The sequence below is a fragment of the Ambystoma mexicanum genome, chromosome 5q (assembly GCF_040938575.1).
Source record: "Ambystoma mexicanum isolate Mex_15411 chromosome 5q, UKY_AmexF1_1, whole genome shotgun sequence".
NCBI classification, from domain to species: Eukaryota; Metazoa; Chordata; class Amphibia; order Caudata; family Ambystomatidae; genus Ambystoma; species Ambystoma mexicanum.
Window position 1 is genome coordinate 634509615 of NC_090933.1, and position 18968 is coordinate 634528582.

Sequence of the window (18968 nt, forward strand, 5' to 3'; positions counted from 1 at the left end):
CTGTTCTTGTCTTCTCCTTAGGTGCCGGAGTGCGGCGGGAACATGCAGGAGGATGTGGTGAAATGTGAAGATGCTGCGAAGTCCGGTGATTTCAGCGCGGCGCTGCAGCAGGGGAGGCGACGCGCATAAAATAACTTTCTTCCAACTCGAAGGCGCGATGGATTGGGAATTCAGGTAAGGATTAAAGGTATTGTTCTTGTTCTAAACTTTTCTCCTTCTTTCTCCCTTTTTCTAGGAGCTCCAAACTCGAGGCGGGCGTGGCAGAAGGCTGGATGCAGACTTGCAGGCACGGTAAGCGTTATGCTGCTGGATGCAGAATAACGCGAAGCGTGTGCTGCTCTTCGGGCGTGTTTTAAATAGCCTCCAAAGTAGTCCCAGGTAAGTATTCCTCCCCAGCCCCGCCTGAGTAAAAAATAGTCCCTAAGTAAAGTAGTCCCTTCCAAGCATGGTCTGCATAAGGTAAGTTTTAATCTATGAGCCTGGCGCCATAGGCGCCAGGACTGGACCCAAATAGCTCCTAGCAGGGGTTGTTGGGTTTGCTTAGGATAACTTGATGCCTGCTTCCGGGGTTGCTGGACGTGGTCTGGGTCCCCGGGGGTAGGAATCGTGACAGGCTGGGCTGAAAGAAGTGAAAAAACAGGTTTCCCCCAAGGGGAGGGCATTCCTCTCAGCAGATACTCACTGACACATGATAATGGTGGGGTAGGACAGACTTTTATCTGCAGCCAGAGACTTATCAATGGCAGATTCTCCAGGCCAGGAAATGGACGTCTGAAGAGGTCGTAAACTTGGCTTGCAGAAGGTTCCCAAAGGTTGGGGCTACTCCTTGAGCTCCAGAGAGACACGAAAGGCTGACCATCTGCTGCTAAAAACATGTAATGAACAATTTTTAGAGACTCATAACTTGTCAGAAATGGTGAAAAATATAAAAAGGGCAGATTACAGTGCGATTGACCCGTTACATCAAAAATCGCATAAGTAAACGTTTGCCGCAAATTGACATTAGGAAAAGTTTTACATGTGTGAATTACCTTTGCATTATTTCCCACATGGCCTTTGAGATCCCAACTGTTTCCTTTTGATTAGATCATTGCTTGTGTTTGCTTGCATCTGTTCAAAGCAGCTCCTGTAGGAATTTATAATAATTGAAGCATTTTTGAACATATTTGTGGTTTTGCTCAGCCAATTTCAAAGCCATTTTGACAGTTGAAAAGTAAAATCCGTATTTCTATTGTGTTTAAAGGGGGAAGGTGGGAGTGATATCTGTTTAGTCTGCATTATTCCTGAATACCTGCTCTCTCCTCACATCGATTTAAATTGCCTATTGGTGGGTTGAGGGGTGTTGCAAGGGGAACCCCTAACCATAGTGCTATCTGTTCCAAACCAACTCAGAAGTATTCTTTTCTTTGCTGCATTCTTTTTGTGTTCATTACTTCATTCCTAGTGCATTAAAGATATTATTCATTGTTCTTGTCACCCCATTGGTGATTGTTGTTACCTATTAAAAATATATTGCGATTTTAAATTCTAAATAAACAAATAACTACCTTTACAACTAGCCTGATTCCTGGTTCCGTGTAACCTAGGGGTATTTTGAGAAGGGTGTGATATGAGTGGTATATCAGTCTGAATATTGAACTTGTAGATAAAAAATAAGGGTTTCATTTGCACACTACATGCTGGGCGAGATTTGGGTGCGTACCTGATTGAAATCACTTACAGGCAGCAAGTCGAGGTGTATAGATCTACAAGCCTCAGACCTTTGGGGCATATCCAACAATGAAGTACACTCTTGGAACCATCTAATCGGTGAACCGCGGAAAGCAATCCAATGCAGTACTCATAGCAGAGTTCTTCAACTGTTTTGAGGCTCCCCAGATGGGCCTGCATTCTTCTCATCTAAAACAATGCGCCATTTATGCCTCTTCAGGGGGACAGGGGCCAAACTATGGAACTGCTTGGAAATAGTGTTTGGAGAGGTATGTCTATGCCTTTCCCTTTTCACAAAGCAATGCTGAGATTCCAGCAAACGGAGTATTGGACCCTGATCTCTCTGGTGGCTGGCTAGGTTCTGGATACAGCCATGACTATAGATCAGCCAATTTATCTTTTCCTTCAGAGCAACCGAAGGATCTTGCAGGGGTAAAGGGGTGGGGGTGGTATAGTCGTCAGTCCTTCACCCCACCCCTTAATTTCCTTAGCCTTGCTCTTGCCCAGCTGTCACTGGAACATCTGTGAATATTGTTATAACGAGGCACACAAGTAGAGTTTATAGCAAGCTCTTTTATTTGATCAACCTGAGCCCCAGCGGACTCCACCTTCCTACACCGGCCTCCAACTGACTAGCATCCGAACCCGCACACGTAAGTAAACAAGTAGTTGAACAAAGTAGAATTCCACACCAAAACATAATATAGATTACAACACTTCTCCCTCCTTATCTCACACCACACCACCCAACCAATCCTGAACGCATGCACACCGGGAAGAAAAGACAAGGCAATTTGATGGAAAGAAAGGAAAATAGGAAGGAGGGGAATGCACTTCAGAATGACACTGAGGAAACAGATGAACTGGAAGGGGAAATAGGGGAAAATATTGCAAAAACAAAGGGCTGAAAGGTCAAAAGTGCAACTAGCTTCCCCAAGAAAGGCAGTTAATATGCAACCGACCCTACCACATACTCCTTATATTTGGCAGGGAGCTTCCTCACCCTCATAGCCCAGGCCCACGATGAAGGGAACACAGTAGTCTGAGCCTCCGCGTCCAGCCAAAAACCCAGGAATGCGACGGGGTCAGCTCTGAACTCCACTTCCTGGTTCGCGGAGACGGCCCTTCTAGTCTCCTCGTCGGGTCTCAGTCCTCCGAGCCTCCAGGGCCGGCCGGGGAATGCATCGGGGTCTGCTCCGGTCTTCACCTCCTGATTAACGGAGACGTTGTTCGTCGGGCCAACAAGGGTCTGCTCTGGAAGGCACTTTCCGGATCCCAGAGACGCCGTTTAGCGAGAACGGTGGCCTCCACAGGATGGCGGACCCACCATGGAAGGGAGCCGCTGGGCACTTAGTTAAGGCGCGCGTGTTTGCAGGTTGATCCCATCCTCGTCGCCAGTGTTAAAATGAGGCACACAAGTAAGGTTTATAGCAAGCTCTTCTATTTGATCAACCTGAGCCCAAGCGGACTCCACCTTCCTACACCGGCCTCAAACTGACTAGCATCCGAACCCGCACACAAGTAAACAAGTAGTGGAACAAAAGGGTGTGGTATTCTACTGCAGTAGAATTCCACACCAAAACATAATATAGATTACAACAAATATCAGCTGAAAACGCATGTATTATTCCAGCGGGTAGGAAAGACTCCAATCCTGCTCAGTACAAAAGCAAATGGACCCGTTTTTACTATGTGTTCACGTGGCGACTGTCGTAGAGGATGTGTTCTACTTTGTTTCCTAATTAGCCATGTCCGGTCTCCAGATTGAGTTTTATAAAAACCTATTTGTCGACCGTAGGAGGTTATCACAATTCAAGAGTTTCCTCCTTCCGGGTTTATCCCTCTGGGGCATCCCTTGAGCCTTCTGTGCCATCTCTTATGCCTAGATAGCCGGAGAACCCTGAGTGGGACTTCAATGTGGTGTTTACAGCCATCAGTCATTTACAGTTTGAGCCAGTCGGTATTGCAGATATCAGATTGCCACCTGGAAGGCTGTCTTCCAGGCTCTCACCTGAGTACTGTGGTGGTTTGGAAGGAGGAGCTGGGCACCTGGTGGACATAAGGATTCTTGTATTTAAACTATAAGAAAAAGGCAGATTTTTTTCCCTGTCGCTATGGGGTTAGCCGGCCTATCTAAAGAAACTAAAGGTGCTTGTCTGTCATTCTCTACAAAACATAAATGTCCTCAGTCCAAATCTAGTTCTTCCTAACCCTACCACTAATATGAATAACTACAAATTAGGTCAAGAGAATTTCTCTTCCCCTGGTTTTGTATTGTCTTGTGGTACTTTTGTCATAGAAATGTCTCTCTCGTTAAATAATTTAGGTTTCATAAAAGAATCCTCCTTGAGATCATCTTGCGATTTCCTTAATGAGCTCCTGTAGATCTTCAAAAATACTCTTGTCCTCTCTTTAGGGTTTTGTTTAGGATAGTTTTCCTTGGTATATTCTGTTTTATCCTTGGTTGTATATCTCTGACTTTAAACTGAACCTACCCCAGGTTTGTTGTTACTTTATCAATCTTAAGACATCCGCTTTCCTGGCTTCTTGATATTTGATTCTCCTAATTTATCTTGCTCACTTGACACTTTTGTCTCAACACTTTTTATGTTGCGTATGCCGTGTTCTCTCCACTCTTGAGCTTGTGGGGCCTTTCCCCGTCTTCCCAGAATTAGTTTCCAGTCTTTTATTTTGTCATCCGAGGTTACTAGTTTGTCCTTATGACTGGGACGAGTTTCTTTCTTATATATAATATTGCCCTGGTGGCCTCTGCTTTTCCAGTTCTCTAGTACCTTCTTGCATGCAGGGGGACGTTGCAGGGCTCTGCACTCGCTTGGGTAGCCAACTCTGTGGGCTGATTGCTACATAATTGCTTTCGGGGACATTCCGCTCTAGGGTTTGCTGCAGACGTCTTCAGTCTGTGAATGCTGGCGGCAGGGAGCTGGTAACGCTCCTGGTTGCAAAGGTGTAGGTGCTGTTCACTGGGCTGCTCGCCCACCACAATATGTTCATGGTCATGCCACCATCTGGTATGGGACTCCTTTCCCCACTCTGGTAATGCTCTCTCTTCCATTTCTTGCCGGCCTTCTGGCATCTCAAGTTTGCTTACTCTGCCTCTTTGAAAGATGTGGGCTCCGCGAGTTGTCTCTTTGCTCTGCCTCTCCAAGGTGCAATCCCATCAGGGGGCTTCCACTGTGTACCATACTATTCTCCTCTGCAGAGGCGTTTTTTAGGGGGGGGGTGAGGTGGCTGTAGCCCTGGTCTTTTTGTGGTTGTCTCGAATAGATGCTCAGGCGCTACAACCAAAAGGCTAGCCCAGAGTCCCGACAGTCCAGAAATTAGTGGAGCCCCAGATCTTTTCCAGAACTAGCAACACCCTTGCTCCTCTGTAATCCACTCATCTCAGTTGAGTACTCGTCTCTCCATAAAGAGACATCTACTTTACCTTTGCAAAATAAGTTTTCTCCAGCATTGCCTGCAGCCAAGCCGACCTTTGTCATTACAAGCAGTCCCATGTATGCTGTGATGTTATTTTGTCTAGGGCGTTCGAGGGAAGAGAGTCCTTAACCCCCTGAGGGGGGCAGGGGTCACTCCCAGTGAGGTTCCACTTTGCCAGTCCTCTAGGGAGGGTCTTGCGGAGCAGGCTCACCTCCCTAGCTTCATTGAGGATGGCTCCCCCTTGGGGAGAATACACGAATACCCTAGGTACGTCATAGTACCCATTAATATTTCTACAAATACAGGTAGAAAAATAAATATGTACTGTAGAGAATGGTCCCAGATTGTGTTCTATTTCTAGGGTGGTATCAGTGTTTCACTTGAACCAGGAGGTATTGTTAATAACATTTTTTTTTTCTCCACATTGTCACAGAAATGACCCAACACTGCTTAGACGTACATATGGACCTCAAGTTCCATCTGTATAGAAAAATTGGGTTTTTCAGGTTTGGAGAGACCTGTATTTGGGGCACTAAGATGGGCAATCAAGACACTATATGAAGTGTTGATTTCTTAATGGCTCATCTACTGCATTGTAGAAAACTTTGGAATACAGAAGTTTTTGCCTCCTAAGGGACTGCACTCATATGGTTCGGGCTATAGCAGCATGCTGTGTGGGATGTTATTGCTCCCGTGACCACTTGGCCCCCCATCGGAATTCTATAAGCCTTGTTGATTAAATAGTTAAAGAACACATTTTCTGCTGCCACATCAAATCTACCCTATGTGTGCACCTACGCTACTTTTCACGTGGACGTCCTGATTGTTTTTCCACCATTGATGTGGTTGCAAGAGTGATGGCGGAGGCTCCTCATTCGAAACTACTCTATTCTCAGAGAATTGACATCCTATTTTGATAACGCCAAGACTACAGGTGCAGATTGGTAGAATTTGGAGTGGATCACAGGACCAGAGACTGCCCCAGTTGCGCCAGGTGCACATTACAGTTGGGACATCTAAACTTTGTTGGGAATGCCTTCCTCTGGCCTCCCTGGACTCATTTACACATATGGAGTATAGTGCATTTGTTTTGTCCTGATACACAGATTTTTTACCTAGTGTGCAATAGATCCTTACCCTGAGATCACGCCATCAGTGCCCGATGGGTTGTATTTTTAAACCAGAAACGTCTTAAGGAATGGAGAAATGCATTGGGCGGCCTATGCCATGGTACCCTCGCACCAACCACAGATCAGAGGCTCTGAGGGGCTCATTGAGAGCCCCGGGAAGAGAACGTTATTGATCCTCACAGAGCCACCACAATAGCTTCAGCCTAGGGCCCACCCTCACAGCCATTCCCCAGCGCCGCAGGATCCAGCACTCAGGCCCAGGAGACCACCCACATTGATTTTGAGGCTGCGCCCCATAAATACATGAACCCCATCCAAGTATGCCAATCATGCGAAGCCTTTGAGGACTAGTGTGGAAACAGAAACCCAAGGCACTTAGGGAATTGCCCACAAACAGTGCCTGGTGCTCACGGCCAACATTGGAAGATGGCCCCATCGATGCAAGCGCCTATCCGCCACAATGTGCACACTGCATGCCTTAAAACAATTGGCGAGACAATCATTCCTTAAACACAGGCACCAAACAACAATTCGGAAAGCCATGTTAAGGAAGCTTTATAGACAAGGGGCAAGAGAATGCACACAAATGGGGAAACCTAGCCATACCAGGCCACTTTGAATCCAACAAAACCAAATTTGACATTTTCTGAGCTGATGGGGAAGAGATAGGGTTCCACCACGACATATTTGACTTCCAAACATACAAAACAAAGCCACTACTCATCAATGTCGACACTTTTGTTGGCTACGTTCTAATCTAAGACCCCATATGACACAAACTCCTCAGAGGAAAGCCTGTGTGAAAAAGTGGAGTATACTGATGTGGGAGGGGAAAAGTAGAAGTGGAAACGCCCTACACCCAAACCATAGACTTATTACACTGTCGAGCCAGAAGGTCGACTCGGTCCAGAGGACCTGTTCGAATGTAGTTTTATTTAAATTCAGAGAAAATGCCACACTAAAATGCCATTCAACTAAAACACTCCACCTCAGCTGATTGAAACTCTGAATATCCCATGTAATGCCTGTAACCAAGTAGGTACATCCTACACAATGTCATGTCCTATGTAATTCCTGTATCTAAGTTTGTATATCCAAACACACTGTCATTTAATTAAGTATGCTTTCTTCTGTAAACAGTTATGATTATATGTAACAGCGCCACGATTCTTCAGGGCTGCTGTGCGTTGTATGAATGTTAATAAACAAATAAAACTAACCCTATTGCTAAAAGGGAGTTACCTTCATAACTAAATTAAGGTCCTTGTCTATAGTCCTAGGGCCAAACCTATACACTAAACTGGCCATACCACTTACAAAATGTCAAAGAAAATGGGTTGAGTGCCCCTGCGCTCTTGTTTCAAGTTCCCACAAAAAAATCAAATTCCTGTAAAAATAAAATGTCCACATTTCTTCAGGTGGATGGATATTTACCTGATCCCTTTCTGCCAATTTTGTCGATCTCTCCCCACTTTGACCAACATTTGGGTACCCCCGTGCTCTCATCATAACTGCTATTCACTGCTTATCGTGCATTTGTGGCTCCTTTGGGTTTGCCTGACCCAATATCTCACTTAAGTCTTAGGGTCACAATGACCCCTTTCGGCTTCCTGGCTCTTATTTATCTTTGGTCTCTGTTGCCCTTCTCGAGGTTTATGCAGCTGTGACACCTTTAACCCTACCTCTTGTGCTCGCTTCTCTACGGTCCTTGTGACCCTTGGATGGAGCTAGGGCAGTCTGTTCCACTCCCCTCTTCTCTCCTCTTCTCCTACCTCTGACTTGGGCAACCTGCGTATCTGCTGTTTTGCTGTGCTTGCTCCCATGAGGGTCTGGCTCATAAGCGATGGCTGCGTTCTCCATGGCTTGGCGCTCTTCGGTACTGGATACTAGCGATCTTTGCGTTCTGATAACCTCTGCTCTTTGTCTGAGAGTGGAGAACCCAGTCCTCCCTTTGTCCCCGGACTCTGCATCTGTTTTCGGGCTCCAGGCCCACCACATCCTGTATGTGGTTGTGCATCCAGGTCTGGTTCGCTTCGTCTGGCGGACATCTCCCTTGGGTGTCTGCTTCCTTCTGCGCTGTAGCTGGCTCTGCTTCTCTGCACGACTCCGCACCTTGCCGAGTACTCTCATCTGAGGCTCGCCCCGCATTGGGTTTCTCCTCCCTCATTCAAGGGTTGTTGGCACTTTATTCTTGCTCTGATATTTTAAAAGGGGCGTATTGACCACAGATTGTCAAGCATGTGGACAGTTCAGCATTACCATGAGTCAAACAGCGGTATTGTCATTACTTCTTACTCCTATGTAGGCAGGTAATACCTTGCGTATTGAGAGGTCCCATGTGAGTCTTTGTCCCAAAGAAGGGAGTCCCTCCCAGTGAAATCCTGTTTTCCCAAACACTGGGGGGGGGGGTTGAGAGGGGGATTGCTGAGTAGGCTCACCTTCCTAGTCTTAAAAGGGGTGGCTCCCCCTAGGGAAGAAGGGACCCAGTCTCCAGATTAGTCACAACTCCCATCACTCAGCACTTCCTTCAGGGATACGCTAAAACAATTTATACTTTTCCCCTTAGTAGTAAACATCCCAAATGAGAAAAAGATGAGCCCTTAAGGAGATGCTATTATCCAAGTGCCCAAGAGTAAACATACGCCTGGATGACCTTGTGGAGCACATTGAGGGAGGAGGAAAGGAAAAAACCCAGGATTACCAGGGACAGGAAGCCATATGTTACCCAATAGACTTCCAGATAATACTGAAACCCCTACCGCCAATTCTCTGACAGATGAACAGGTTAGATGTACCACCGTTTTGAAAAGCGCTGCTGCAGGATTTGGAACTGTAACATGTTCAGGGCGATGAAATGGACCTCCTGAAGAATACCTTAGGGGAACGACCACCGGTAGGGTGTGTTGCATTCCTTTGTTGAAATAAATGAAGCATTGGATCTTTCATGGATTCCCATGCATGAATTATTCCCCATTGTCTGATTGGGAATCCTCTGGTACAGAAATGTAATTGTAACAAAATTGCATGAATACAACTGTAAAACTGCTTTTAAATTAAAGCACCTCCTCATTTTGTTTTTGTTTTTGGCTTTGTCGGCTACGCAAGGCGCTGGCAGCAGGAATCTTTAAAGGATAGTGAGTCAGTTTGAAGGTATGCCTTTGCTTTTATATAGAAATATAAGGCAGCATCAACAAATGAGGCCCGACAAGCATCTGGGCAAGAAGAGTCACCTGTATGAGCTGGGGAAAATAAGGGGCCACGTGTAGGCCTTCCTAGAGAAGGAGGAAGGGTCGAGATTGGTGAGGGGTTTCAGAGATTGGGGAGGGTTAGTTCACTTGGAAGGGGACAGCATTGCAAGGGAATTCGCAGACTACTACCAAACCCTATACAGAGATACGATGGAGATAGATACTTAACATGCCAGCGCTAGATTAACAAGCGAGACAGGCGATTGAAACAGATGTTACAATAGAGGAGCTACAGGAGGCAGTAAATAGTCTGTAGTCGGGGAGAAAACGCCAGGGCTGAAACAGGATCCCGGATGAGTTTTGGAAATGTATGGGGAATAAAATAGGAGAACCAATATTGCCCATGTTCAAAGAAAGCCAGGATAGAGAGGAGCTCCCCAGTGATGTGAGAACTGCCACGATCGTGTTTGTTCACAAAAAGGGTAAGCCACCGAAAAAATGCTCATCTTATTGACCCATATCCTTGTTAAACGTCTAGGCCAAAGTGCTGGCAAAGGTATTGGCAAATAGATAACTGGGAGTGATCGGCAGGCTAGTACACTCAGACCAGTGCGGCTTTGTACCTGGAAGAGCCACAAGGGGGAATCTGCGTAGGCTTCACAACGCCTTAGCCCTGTCCAAGTCACTTGAAAGACCCCATGATGTCATGGCATTAGATTCAGACAAAAGCGCTTGACTCTGTGGGTTGGAACTTTCTGTGGGTTGCAATGGTGAAGGTGGGTATAGGACGCAACTTCCTTAAATTGGTGCAGCTTCTATACTTGCAACTGAGGGATTGGGTAATGGTAATATGACACACATCCCATATATTCCCACTTCAGAGGGGTACCAGCAAGGGATGCCTGTTGTCGCTCTTACTGTTATTCATAGCAATTGAACCTCTAGCAGAACAGATTAGGGCTGACCCACAGATATAAGGGTTTAGATGACCATTTAACTGCGAGGACCAGGTAGCCCTATATGCATAAGACCTGCTCATATACCTGACGGATCCGGAAAGATCGGGTCCAAGGGTAGTAGATATGCTAAGTGAGTTTGGATGTACAGTGGACTAAACTGGGATAAATCAGTGTTGATGCCAATAACAGGAGGAGTGGAATTTTGTATCCTCCCAGGGCACCTGCATTCCCAGATATTTAAGTCAATCTGGTCCACTCGAAGGGGGCAATCCCTTGCGAGTGCACCAGGATGGATTTAAATACCTGGTAATGCAGGTGCACCGGGAGGATACAAGATTCCTAGAATGTAATCTAGACCCAATAATTTATAAATTGAGAGGATGCCAAGCGAGTTAACCTGCTCAAAATGCTGGCTCTTCCCAGATTACTGAAAGTGGTACAAAACACTCCTGTGAAAATACCCAGATGGATCACGTGGGGCCACTAGTACCGCTGGATCGCAATAACGACACCAAAGAGATCAATGTGGGCCGGGGGATAGGTGGAACTATACTATTGGGCAGCCCAACTGGTGGTAGCCAACGAATGGTTATTCAGAGAGGGCGGGCACTTCTCCTATACCAGACTAGAGTTGGCATGCATGGCTGGGAAAGACCCGACGCAGATGTATCGGAGCCCTTGTTGGAAACGCCTTCCCCTTGCAGGGCAAACATTTACAGATACGGGAGGAAGTCACAAGGAGCATGGGGTGGAAAGAGAAGACCAATAGGCAGCATCCACTATGGGACAATCCAGGCATCAAAGATTTAAGTAAATTAGGGAGTCAACCACGCTGGACAGGGAAGGCAATAACTGAAGCGGGCGATGTGAAAGAAGATGATAGACTGATGTTTCAAGCCCTGAGGGACACAAACAGACTGACACAGGTAGATGCATACACACATATATGGTTAGTTCATGCAATGACAGCCCAATTTGGGGAGGAATTTGATATTCTGGAGCCGCCATCCCCCACACCCCCCCTCCCCCCCTCCCCATGGCACACCACCTTGCAGGTCAATCTCTTCTTGGAGAAGCTATCGGACAATGGGATATCCAGGCTCTTCCAGGTTATCAATTTCCCATCCCCCCGCTTGAATGCAACGGAAAGAAAAATGGGAAAGGGACTTGGGGACATTGGAGAGCCAGGAATGGGTGGAGGCGCTTGTGGTGGCAAGTGAGGTAAACTATTTTTCAAGGATGAGGCTGATGAATATAAAATCCTGCACATGGGCATGATGACGCTATCCAAAATGGTAATCCATCCCAAACAATTGTATTTGTTTTAAGTCATGCCTATGATTTTGCCTGGATTTCTCTTTAAAGGGCTAGACACAGTGAATGCTGTGGAGAAGTCTTACTTTGTGAATTGCACCAGCAGCTTTGAAGCTACCATATGACAGTGTAGAGCTAGGTGTTCCGGATTTAAAAAACTATCCTTACACAGCATAGTTGCAGCATGCTGTGTCCTGGTGGCGTCGTAACAATTAAGATATTCCCAATTAGAAAATACGAGAAATGGTACAGGAACCGAATTTATTAAATGTCTTGTGGGTGGATGTTACTATTGATCCTGTTTTCCTACATCAATTCACACCTTACATACTCGAGTTAGTGTCAACTATTTTTGAATTTAATATCTTTATCGGGTAAACTTATTTTGAAGGGACTGTGTTGCACCACAGGAAGAATGCCGTTGGTCAGAAAGGGTTGTACTTCACTAGGGGATTCATGCCTCGATGCCTTGGGTTTTTTTGTGCACTTTATGAATGAAAAAATATGATGGTCGGATCATGCCATTTAGTGATCTTTGTAAAAAAAAAAAAATGTACAGGGTGGTCCGATTGTAGTTGGATGATGAAGTAAGCTGCATTTTTGTTTGGTACGGGAAAGCTGCTGTATGAATGTCCCCAAACCATTAAACATCTTGCTTTTTTAAATCTTTCCTACCTTTAAACCGGTTTTATTGTATTAAGTGCTTGACTTGAAACTACCCACCTATTGGTTTGTGTTTCAGATGGAGTCTGAAGAGGAAGTGGAAGTAGAGGAGTTCTATGTCAAGTACAAAAACTTGTAAGTCATTTATACTCACTTGCCACCCGCTCCTTTTGTTTATCATGCCAACAATCACATTTCCAAAGTTCTAGTATACCTCTGTACTTGCAAATCAAAAATCATCTGCCTTTTCAGTCATTCACAATCTGCCTGATTTTAAAAAAAAGTAATCTAATGCTCTTAAGTTTTCTTGTAACCAGACCCCAACGGGTGACTTTCACTGAATGGGAAGGGTTTTAAAAAAAATAGATTTTTATGAAACCCCTTGTTGAATTAACAAATTTGTTTTCTACAGGCAGGTGTGAATTGTTTAGTCTTCCTCCCCTTGGGTTTGATGTATGCCCCATTTTGTAGGATTGCTGCAAGTAAATCCATTATTTATACAGATTATAATTTTTAAAAGGCAAAGTAACAGGAGTGGGAATTTGTCTTCCCATTTTAGCTGGCTATCTTAGGTTTGAATTTAAAGCGAGTAGTAAAACATTACTTCTCCTTTACATGTGCCAAATAGAAAACATATACATAGTTAAAGGGTTACAAAGGTAGCGGGTTGTTACCAAACAATGAGATGCGCTAGTCACCTGAACTCAAAAAATGGTAAGTAGCAGCAGTATGCAGCATACGGAGGCACCCCTTGTGCCCCAATATGGATAATAGCAAAAAAGAAATGTATGCTGACTAACAGCGCTATGACCATGAATATATATAATAATTCCACAATCTATCAAAACACACGTATTACAATGTGACAATCTGAAGTAATTCCTCAAAAAGAACTGATTTATTGACACTGTTCAACACAGCCGAGATGTGTTTCGACCTATGGATTGTCCTCAAGGTGAATTACTGCAAATAGATGGTCCCCTGTTATTGCTAGTTTCTTGAATGCTTAACCAAGATTCTCTAGAACTTCTCAAGATTCACTGTGTTCATCATGACCAGAGGTAAGTTCTCTCAGACTTTACATTACCTTTGGATTGAAGAAAAAGTGCAGCAAGTGACTCTTGTTCCTGTGCAGCTCTGCAGATCTCGCTGTCCTGGGCCTCAGTCGTGGGGACAAGAGGAAGGACTTCTGGGGACTACTGCACTGTAATGGGACGGTCACCGCTCGCAACTGTCAATCTTCAAACAAATGGCACTTCAGTGTTTCAGCTCCTCGCGACTACCGCAAATAGCAACACTGTGGTTCCTGGCTGTCGATATGGACTTTCCTTGCTTCTAAGGTCCCGCACTGTGAGGGGGCTCAGGCTTGTTCAGTCCTGCCTCCTGGGAGTCCGGAGGATCTTCCTGGCACTCTTGCCAACTTAAAAGCAACGCACACAATCTGGCGTTCTTCTCCCTGGCTATTCGGTTTCCAGCAGCAACTCTGTGGAAATTCAACCAGCTCCGAGATGATGTCCAGGTGGATTACTTTGGAGTTGATTGGTCACACCAACTCAAGGGGAGAAGTCGTCCTTGCAATACGATTTTGGAGTTTCATCACAGCGGCAGGGCTTCACCAGCAGTTCATCACCAGGCAAACCAATGGTCCAGGAGTGGCAGCAGGCGTCCTCCAGCAGTTATAAAATGAAATTGAATCATTGAAAATGACTGGGCTTTTTTTCTCTTCAGTTTTAAAATATTTTTTAGACAATTTGAATTAAATGTGTATGATTTAACATTAGTTTTACCTTGTTGTCTGTCACTTTGTGATTCACATGAAAGACCAAATACTACACCTAAAAGTTGGAAGAAGGCGGATTGAGAAAGGGGTAGTTGATTTATGCTTGTGTGTCCACTCTGTAGCCTCCACGCGGTACTGCCTCCCTATGCCAGCCTCTCCTCCCCTCCACTCCCACAGGTTGGGCCAGCAACTCTTTTGGCGGAGATCCAGTCGCTCATCCAGAGCCAGGCAGTGGAGGAAGTCCCAGCCTTCCAGCGAGCCTTGGGCTTTTACTCCAGGATTTTCGCCATTCAGAAGAACCACCAGGCGGGCCCGAGAGTTGTGCTGGACCTTTCCACCCTCAACCTTTCCACCCTCAACCTTTCCCTACCTCTACAAAAATTCATGATGGTTACGCCAGCTTTGATAGCGGAGAAATTGTGCAAGGGAGACTGGAGGTACTCCCTGGATCTGAAGGACGCGTACCTACACGTCCCGATCTGGCAGCCTCATCGTTCTTTTCTACGATCAGGATCATGGGCTACCATTTCCAATTCAAGGTGCTTCCTTTCGGCCTCAACTCGGCCCCCAGGGTCTTCACCAGTCTGATCACAGTGGCGGCCCTCCTCAGGTCGCAGGGCCACCACATCTACCTGTACCTTGACTGGCTGGTCAGGGCAACATCTCCGGAAGCAGTGCACCATACTTTCCACGCGCTTATGAACACGCTGCACAAGCTGGGTTTTTCACGAAGTTGCAGCTGCAGCCCACGCATAGACTGACCACCTTGGGGTCTCATCTGGGACACGTGCTCCTAGAGTTTTTCCCCTCGGAGGACAAGATCACGGCCCTCAAGAGGGCCACAGCACACTTACTCAGCACAGAAGTGACCTTGGCTTGGTGGTACTAACACCTACTGGGTCTCATGGCAGCAGTCCTCTTGGCTGTCCCCCACAAGAGACTCAGGATGAGGAGGATAGAGCTGCACTTTGCAGCCTCTTGGAACCAGGAGCGGGGCTCGGTCAGATATGAACGTTCCTCCATCACTTCACTCGGACCTCACATGGTGGTCCAGGGACTGCAGCCTTCGGCTGAGCAAGCCTTTCCGGCAACCTACCCCGCATGTCACCATCACCACAGACTCCTCTCTCGAGGGTTGGGGGGCCACCCTGGACAACCACTGCATCCATGGCACCTGGACCCGGCAGGAGCAGGTGTACCACATCAATTGGCTAGAACTGAGGGCTATCTGGCTTGCGCTCAGAGCCAGCCTTCCGGTTATAGAGGGCAAGGTCATCCTCATACAGACTACTCGACCAGCATGTTCGATGTTAACAAGCAGGGAGGTACCAGATCATACAGGGCGTCTGGAGCAAGTCTACCAGGGCCCAGTATAAGAGCAAGTGGACCAGGTTCTGCTATTGGGCAGACTCAAAGGGCATCAACCCCCTTGCATGTACCATGGATGACGTGCTCTCCTTCTCGGCGCACTTCGCCCACTCAGGCGTGCAGGTGGACACTTGGCGCACGTACTTGTAAGCCATTGGGGCTTACAGAAACTCGGAGGAGATCTTTTCCTCTTCCAACCCGATTGTCTGGAAACTTTTGACAGGACTCGCCAGACTCTACCCGCCCATCAAGAGGCTGCACCCTGTGTGGCACCTCAACATAGTTCTGGGTACTCTGGCGCACAAACCATTTGAACCAATGGCATCTGCGGACATCAGGCTGGTCACCATTAAGACGGCCTTGCTAGTAGGCCTCATCTCGGCTCGCAGAATGGGCGAAATACAGGCGCTGGTCGCCTCAGAGCCATATACTACGTTTCACAGGGATAAAGTAGTCCTGCGGACACACCCAGCATTCTTGCCCAAGGTGCCTTCCGCATTCCATCTGAACCAAGAAATAGTGCTACACACGTTTTTTGCAGAGCCCAAAGATGAGGCAATGAGTTCTACACTGCCTGGATGTCAAGCGTGCCCTGAAATTCTACTTGGACAGGACAAGGGCTTCAGAAAGTCGGATGCACTTTTTGTCACCTTTGGCGGATCAAGACCGGGGTATCATGCCTCTAAGGTCTCCATAGCCTGTTGGATGGTCTCGGCCATCAAGGAAGCTTACGAGGAACAGCATAAGCCACTGCTGGCCAACATGCATGCCCACGCGGTCAGAGCCAAGGTAACGGCCATCGGTTTCCAGCGGCATGTCCCCTGGCAAGTCATAAGCAGGGGCCACCCCTTCGGCTTTCTGCAAGCACTACTGTTTGGATGCCAGTTCTAGAGCAGACGCGGCTTTCGGACAAGCGGTTCTTAGAAACCTGTTTGCTTAAGGAGGGTCTCATCTCCACCCTGGGGCTACACTCAGTTGTAATCGCCCATGCAGTATGGAGGAAAGGGGACGGGACTTAAGAGTAATTGAGTTACTCACCTTAGTGACTAACATACTCTTAGTCCTAAGTCCCCGTTCCTCCATACGTCCTACCAACCCCACCCTAATAAAACTGGTGTCATTAGGCTATTTTAATCTATTGTTGATGCATCTATGGGGACTGGGGTGTGGCGCCGGAGGGTAGAGTCAGGGCAGTGCATGCTCCCCAGGCCGCACCCCAGCGCACCTCTAAATTTAAAAGGAAAGGTTTTTTTCTGGAGAAAAAGGTTCCTTCTCCAGTCCATTGGAAGGAACGCCCTTGCAGTATGGAGGAAAGGGGACTAGGGACTAAGAGTACGTTAGTCACTACGGTGAGTAACTCATATCATGCAGATGCATCTTACAGAAGCCTAATGTCGGGGGGGGTGGGGGGATTCCTGGGATGGAGTAGACTATCTCCTGCTTTTGAACAAGACAGCCTGACAGACATTTCGGACAAAGGTCATAACCCTATATCATTCCATGGGGCACTGCAAAAAAAAGGGTTGCAGCAAACTAGGAGGCTCCAGAGTGCAGCCCGGCAGTAAAAAGAAAATGACAAAATGCAGGCCATCAAGTAGCGACCCTGTCTACCTGACAACACATCCAACTCTGGAAAGCCTTGTAGTACAAGCAGCTACATCTGCTTCCAAGCAAGCTGCGTTTCCAACCATACCCCCAGATAGGGATGACCAACTCATTGGTTCTTGGGCAAAGAATCTTTCTGCTAGCAGAATGACTTTGAAATCTGCTAATTCCACATGTGCCCTTTCAAAGTTTAAATTCGAATGGATTGTGTCCTCCAAAGTATTCCACATCTTTGACATGTAATGTCCACAGCTGTGCACTTGGAACTTTTCCGGCAGAGGGCGTCTGCGTCAATGATGTCGGGTCGATGTCCCTTGAAGGCCTCTGCCGACGTCACCGGATGTTATAAATAGAACGCACGGCGCCCATAGCCTCAGCTCCGTTTTTTCGCGAACGTGTTAACTTCATGAGACTCGGCGTGCCTCGTGTGTTCGTTATGTCTTTCTCTTCAACCCCTCCGACTCCGCGATCTGGCTTCAAGACCTGCCGGGACTGCACGAAATGCCAGTCGCTGACTGCCAAGGCCAGGAAGCCCCAGGTAGATAGGGGTTCTAAGTCTGTTAAGTCCCGAACTTCCAAGTCCAAGGGGGTTTCCACCAACAACTCGAGGGGCGACTCTCTGCATCGGAAGGAGTCCCGGGGATCTGGGTCCCGGAGTGGTTCCCGCCAATCGTCATCCTCGTCCCGGCACTCTAGGAAGCGCCATCTATGGTCGCCTTCCCCGTCCTTCTCCGAGGAGGGTGCCTCGAGGAAGGTTACATGTCCAACGAAGCCCTCGATTCCAGAGGAATGGGCGGCCTTTGAAGAACGCTGTCAGGCTCGGGTCCGCTTAGCGACTCGCATCGGGAGCCTTCGAGGTCCCGTACAGACAAGGATTTGAAAAGTCACGAGAGACGCCTCTCTAGGTCTCGGTCCTCGTCCCCAGCGAGACCGCAGCTACCTATTGACGTCTCTGACAGCATCGACGCTGTCGGCGCCTTGTCAGTCCAACTCAGATGTCGACACTTTGCCATCGTACCAGCCGTGTCGACGCCGAAGCCTTTGGCGCTCACATCGAGGTTGTCGACGCTTAGCCTTCAGCGCTATAAGCGCTTTCAGGGAAGGCTACTGGGAAGTCTGTGCAGCCAATTTTTGCCTCCAGGCCCTCTTCTGTCCCCAGGCCTTGGTTTCAACTCCCTCTGGATGAGATTATGAAGAGGAAGAAAGGTCTGAGGTTGAGGACTCTGGTGACCTGGATGAGGATCCACTTTTTTCTGGAGTCAGTTGGAGTTGCGGCAGACCCTCCATGATGCCAGTGGGTTGGACACTTCTCCGGAAGTGGAATTCGGTAGGCCTGGGGCTCATGCAGAGTCTTCGTACAGGAGGCTCATGACGAGGGTCTGAGTATCTGAGCTGGTCCAGTCTTCCTGAAGACTTTGTGCAGGATGATTTAACAGACATTTTAGATCAAGGCCCGTGCTCTGACGCTGTTTTGCCATTTCATCTTGCCTTGCAGAAAAGTGTGGCAGCTGCTTGGCAGTCCCCGGAATCTCTTCCGGCTGTTAAGTCTTTGACCAAGAAATACTGCATTTCCGTTAGTGACCCAAGCTATTAATCTACTCACCCCATTCCTGAGAGTTTGGTGTTTCAGGCGGCTACAGCCACCTCGAGGCAGGGGGCGTACCCTACACCCCTCTAGATAAGGACAAGCGCTTCGACAGTTGGGCCTGGAAGGTACTTTCTGCTGGGAGCATGGCCTTGAAAGCGGCCAACTCCACGTGTACCTTGGCAAGGTTTTCACACACACTGTGGAATTTTCTTTAGCGACTGAGCA

The 18968-nt window shown here is 47.4% G+C and overlaps 1 protein-coding gene across 2 annotated transcripts in view; it reads left to right on the forward strand.

Annotated features, from left to right (window-relative positions):
• Positions 1 to 18968, forward strand: part of CHD7 (chromodomain helicase DNA binding protein 7) — a 1412705-nt gene that overhangs the window by 806143 nt on the left and 587594 nt on the right. For both annotated transcript variants that reach the window (XM_069621097.1, XM_069621098.1), the window contains exon 7: positions 12482 to 12537. In XM_069621097.1, coding sequence (XP_069477198.1) covers positions 12482 to 12537 — 56 coding nt within the window. The remainder of the gene's footprint in view (positions 1 to 12481; positions 12538 to 18968) is intronic.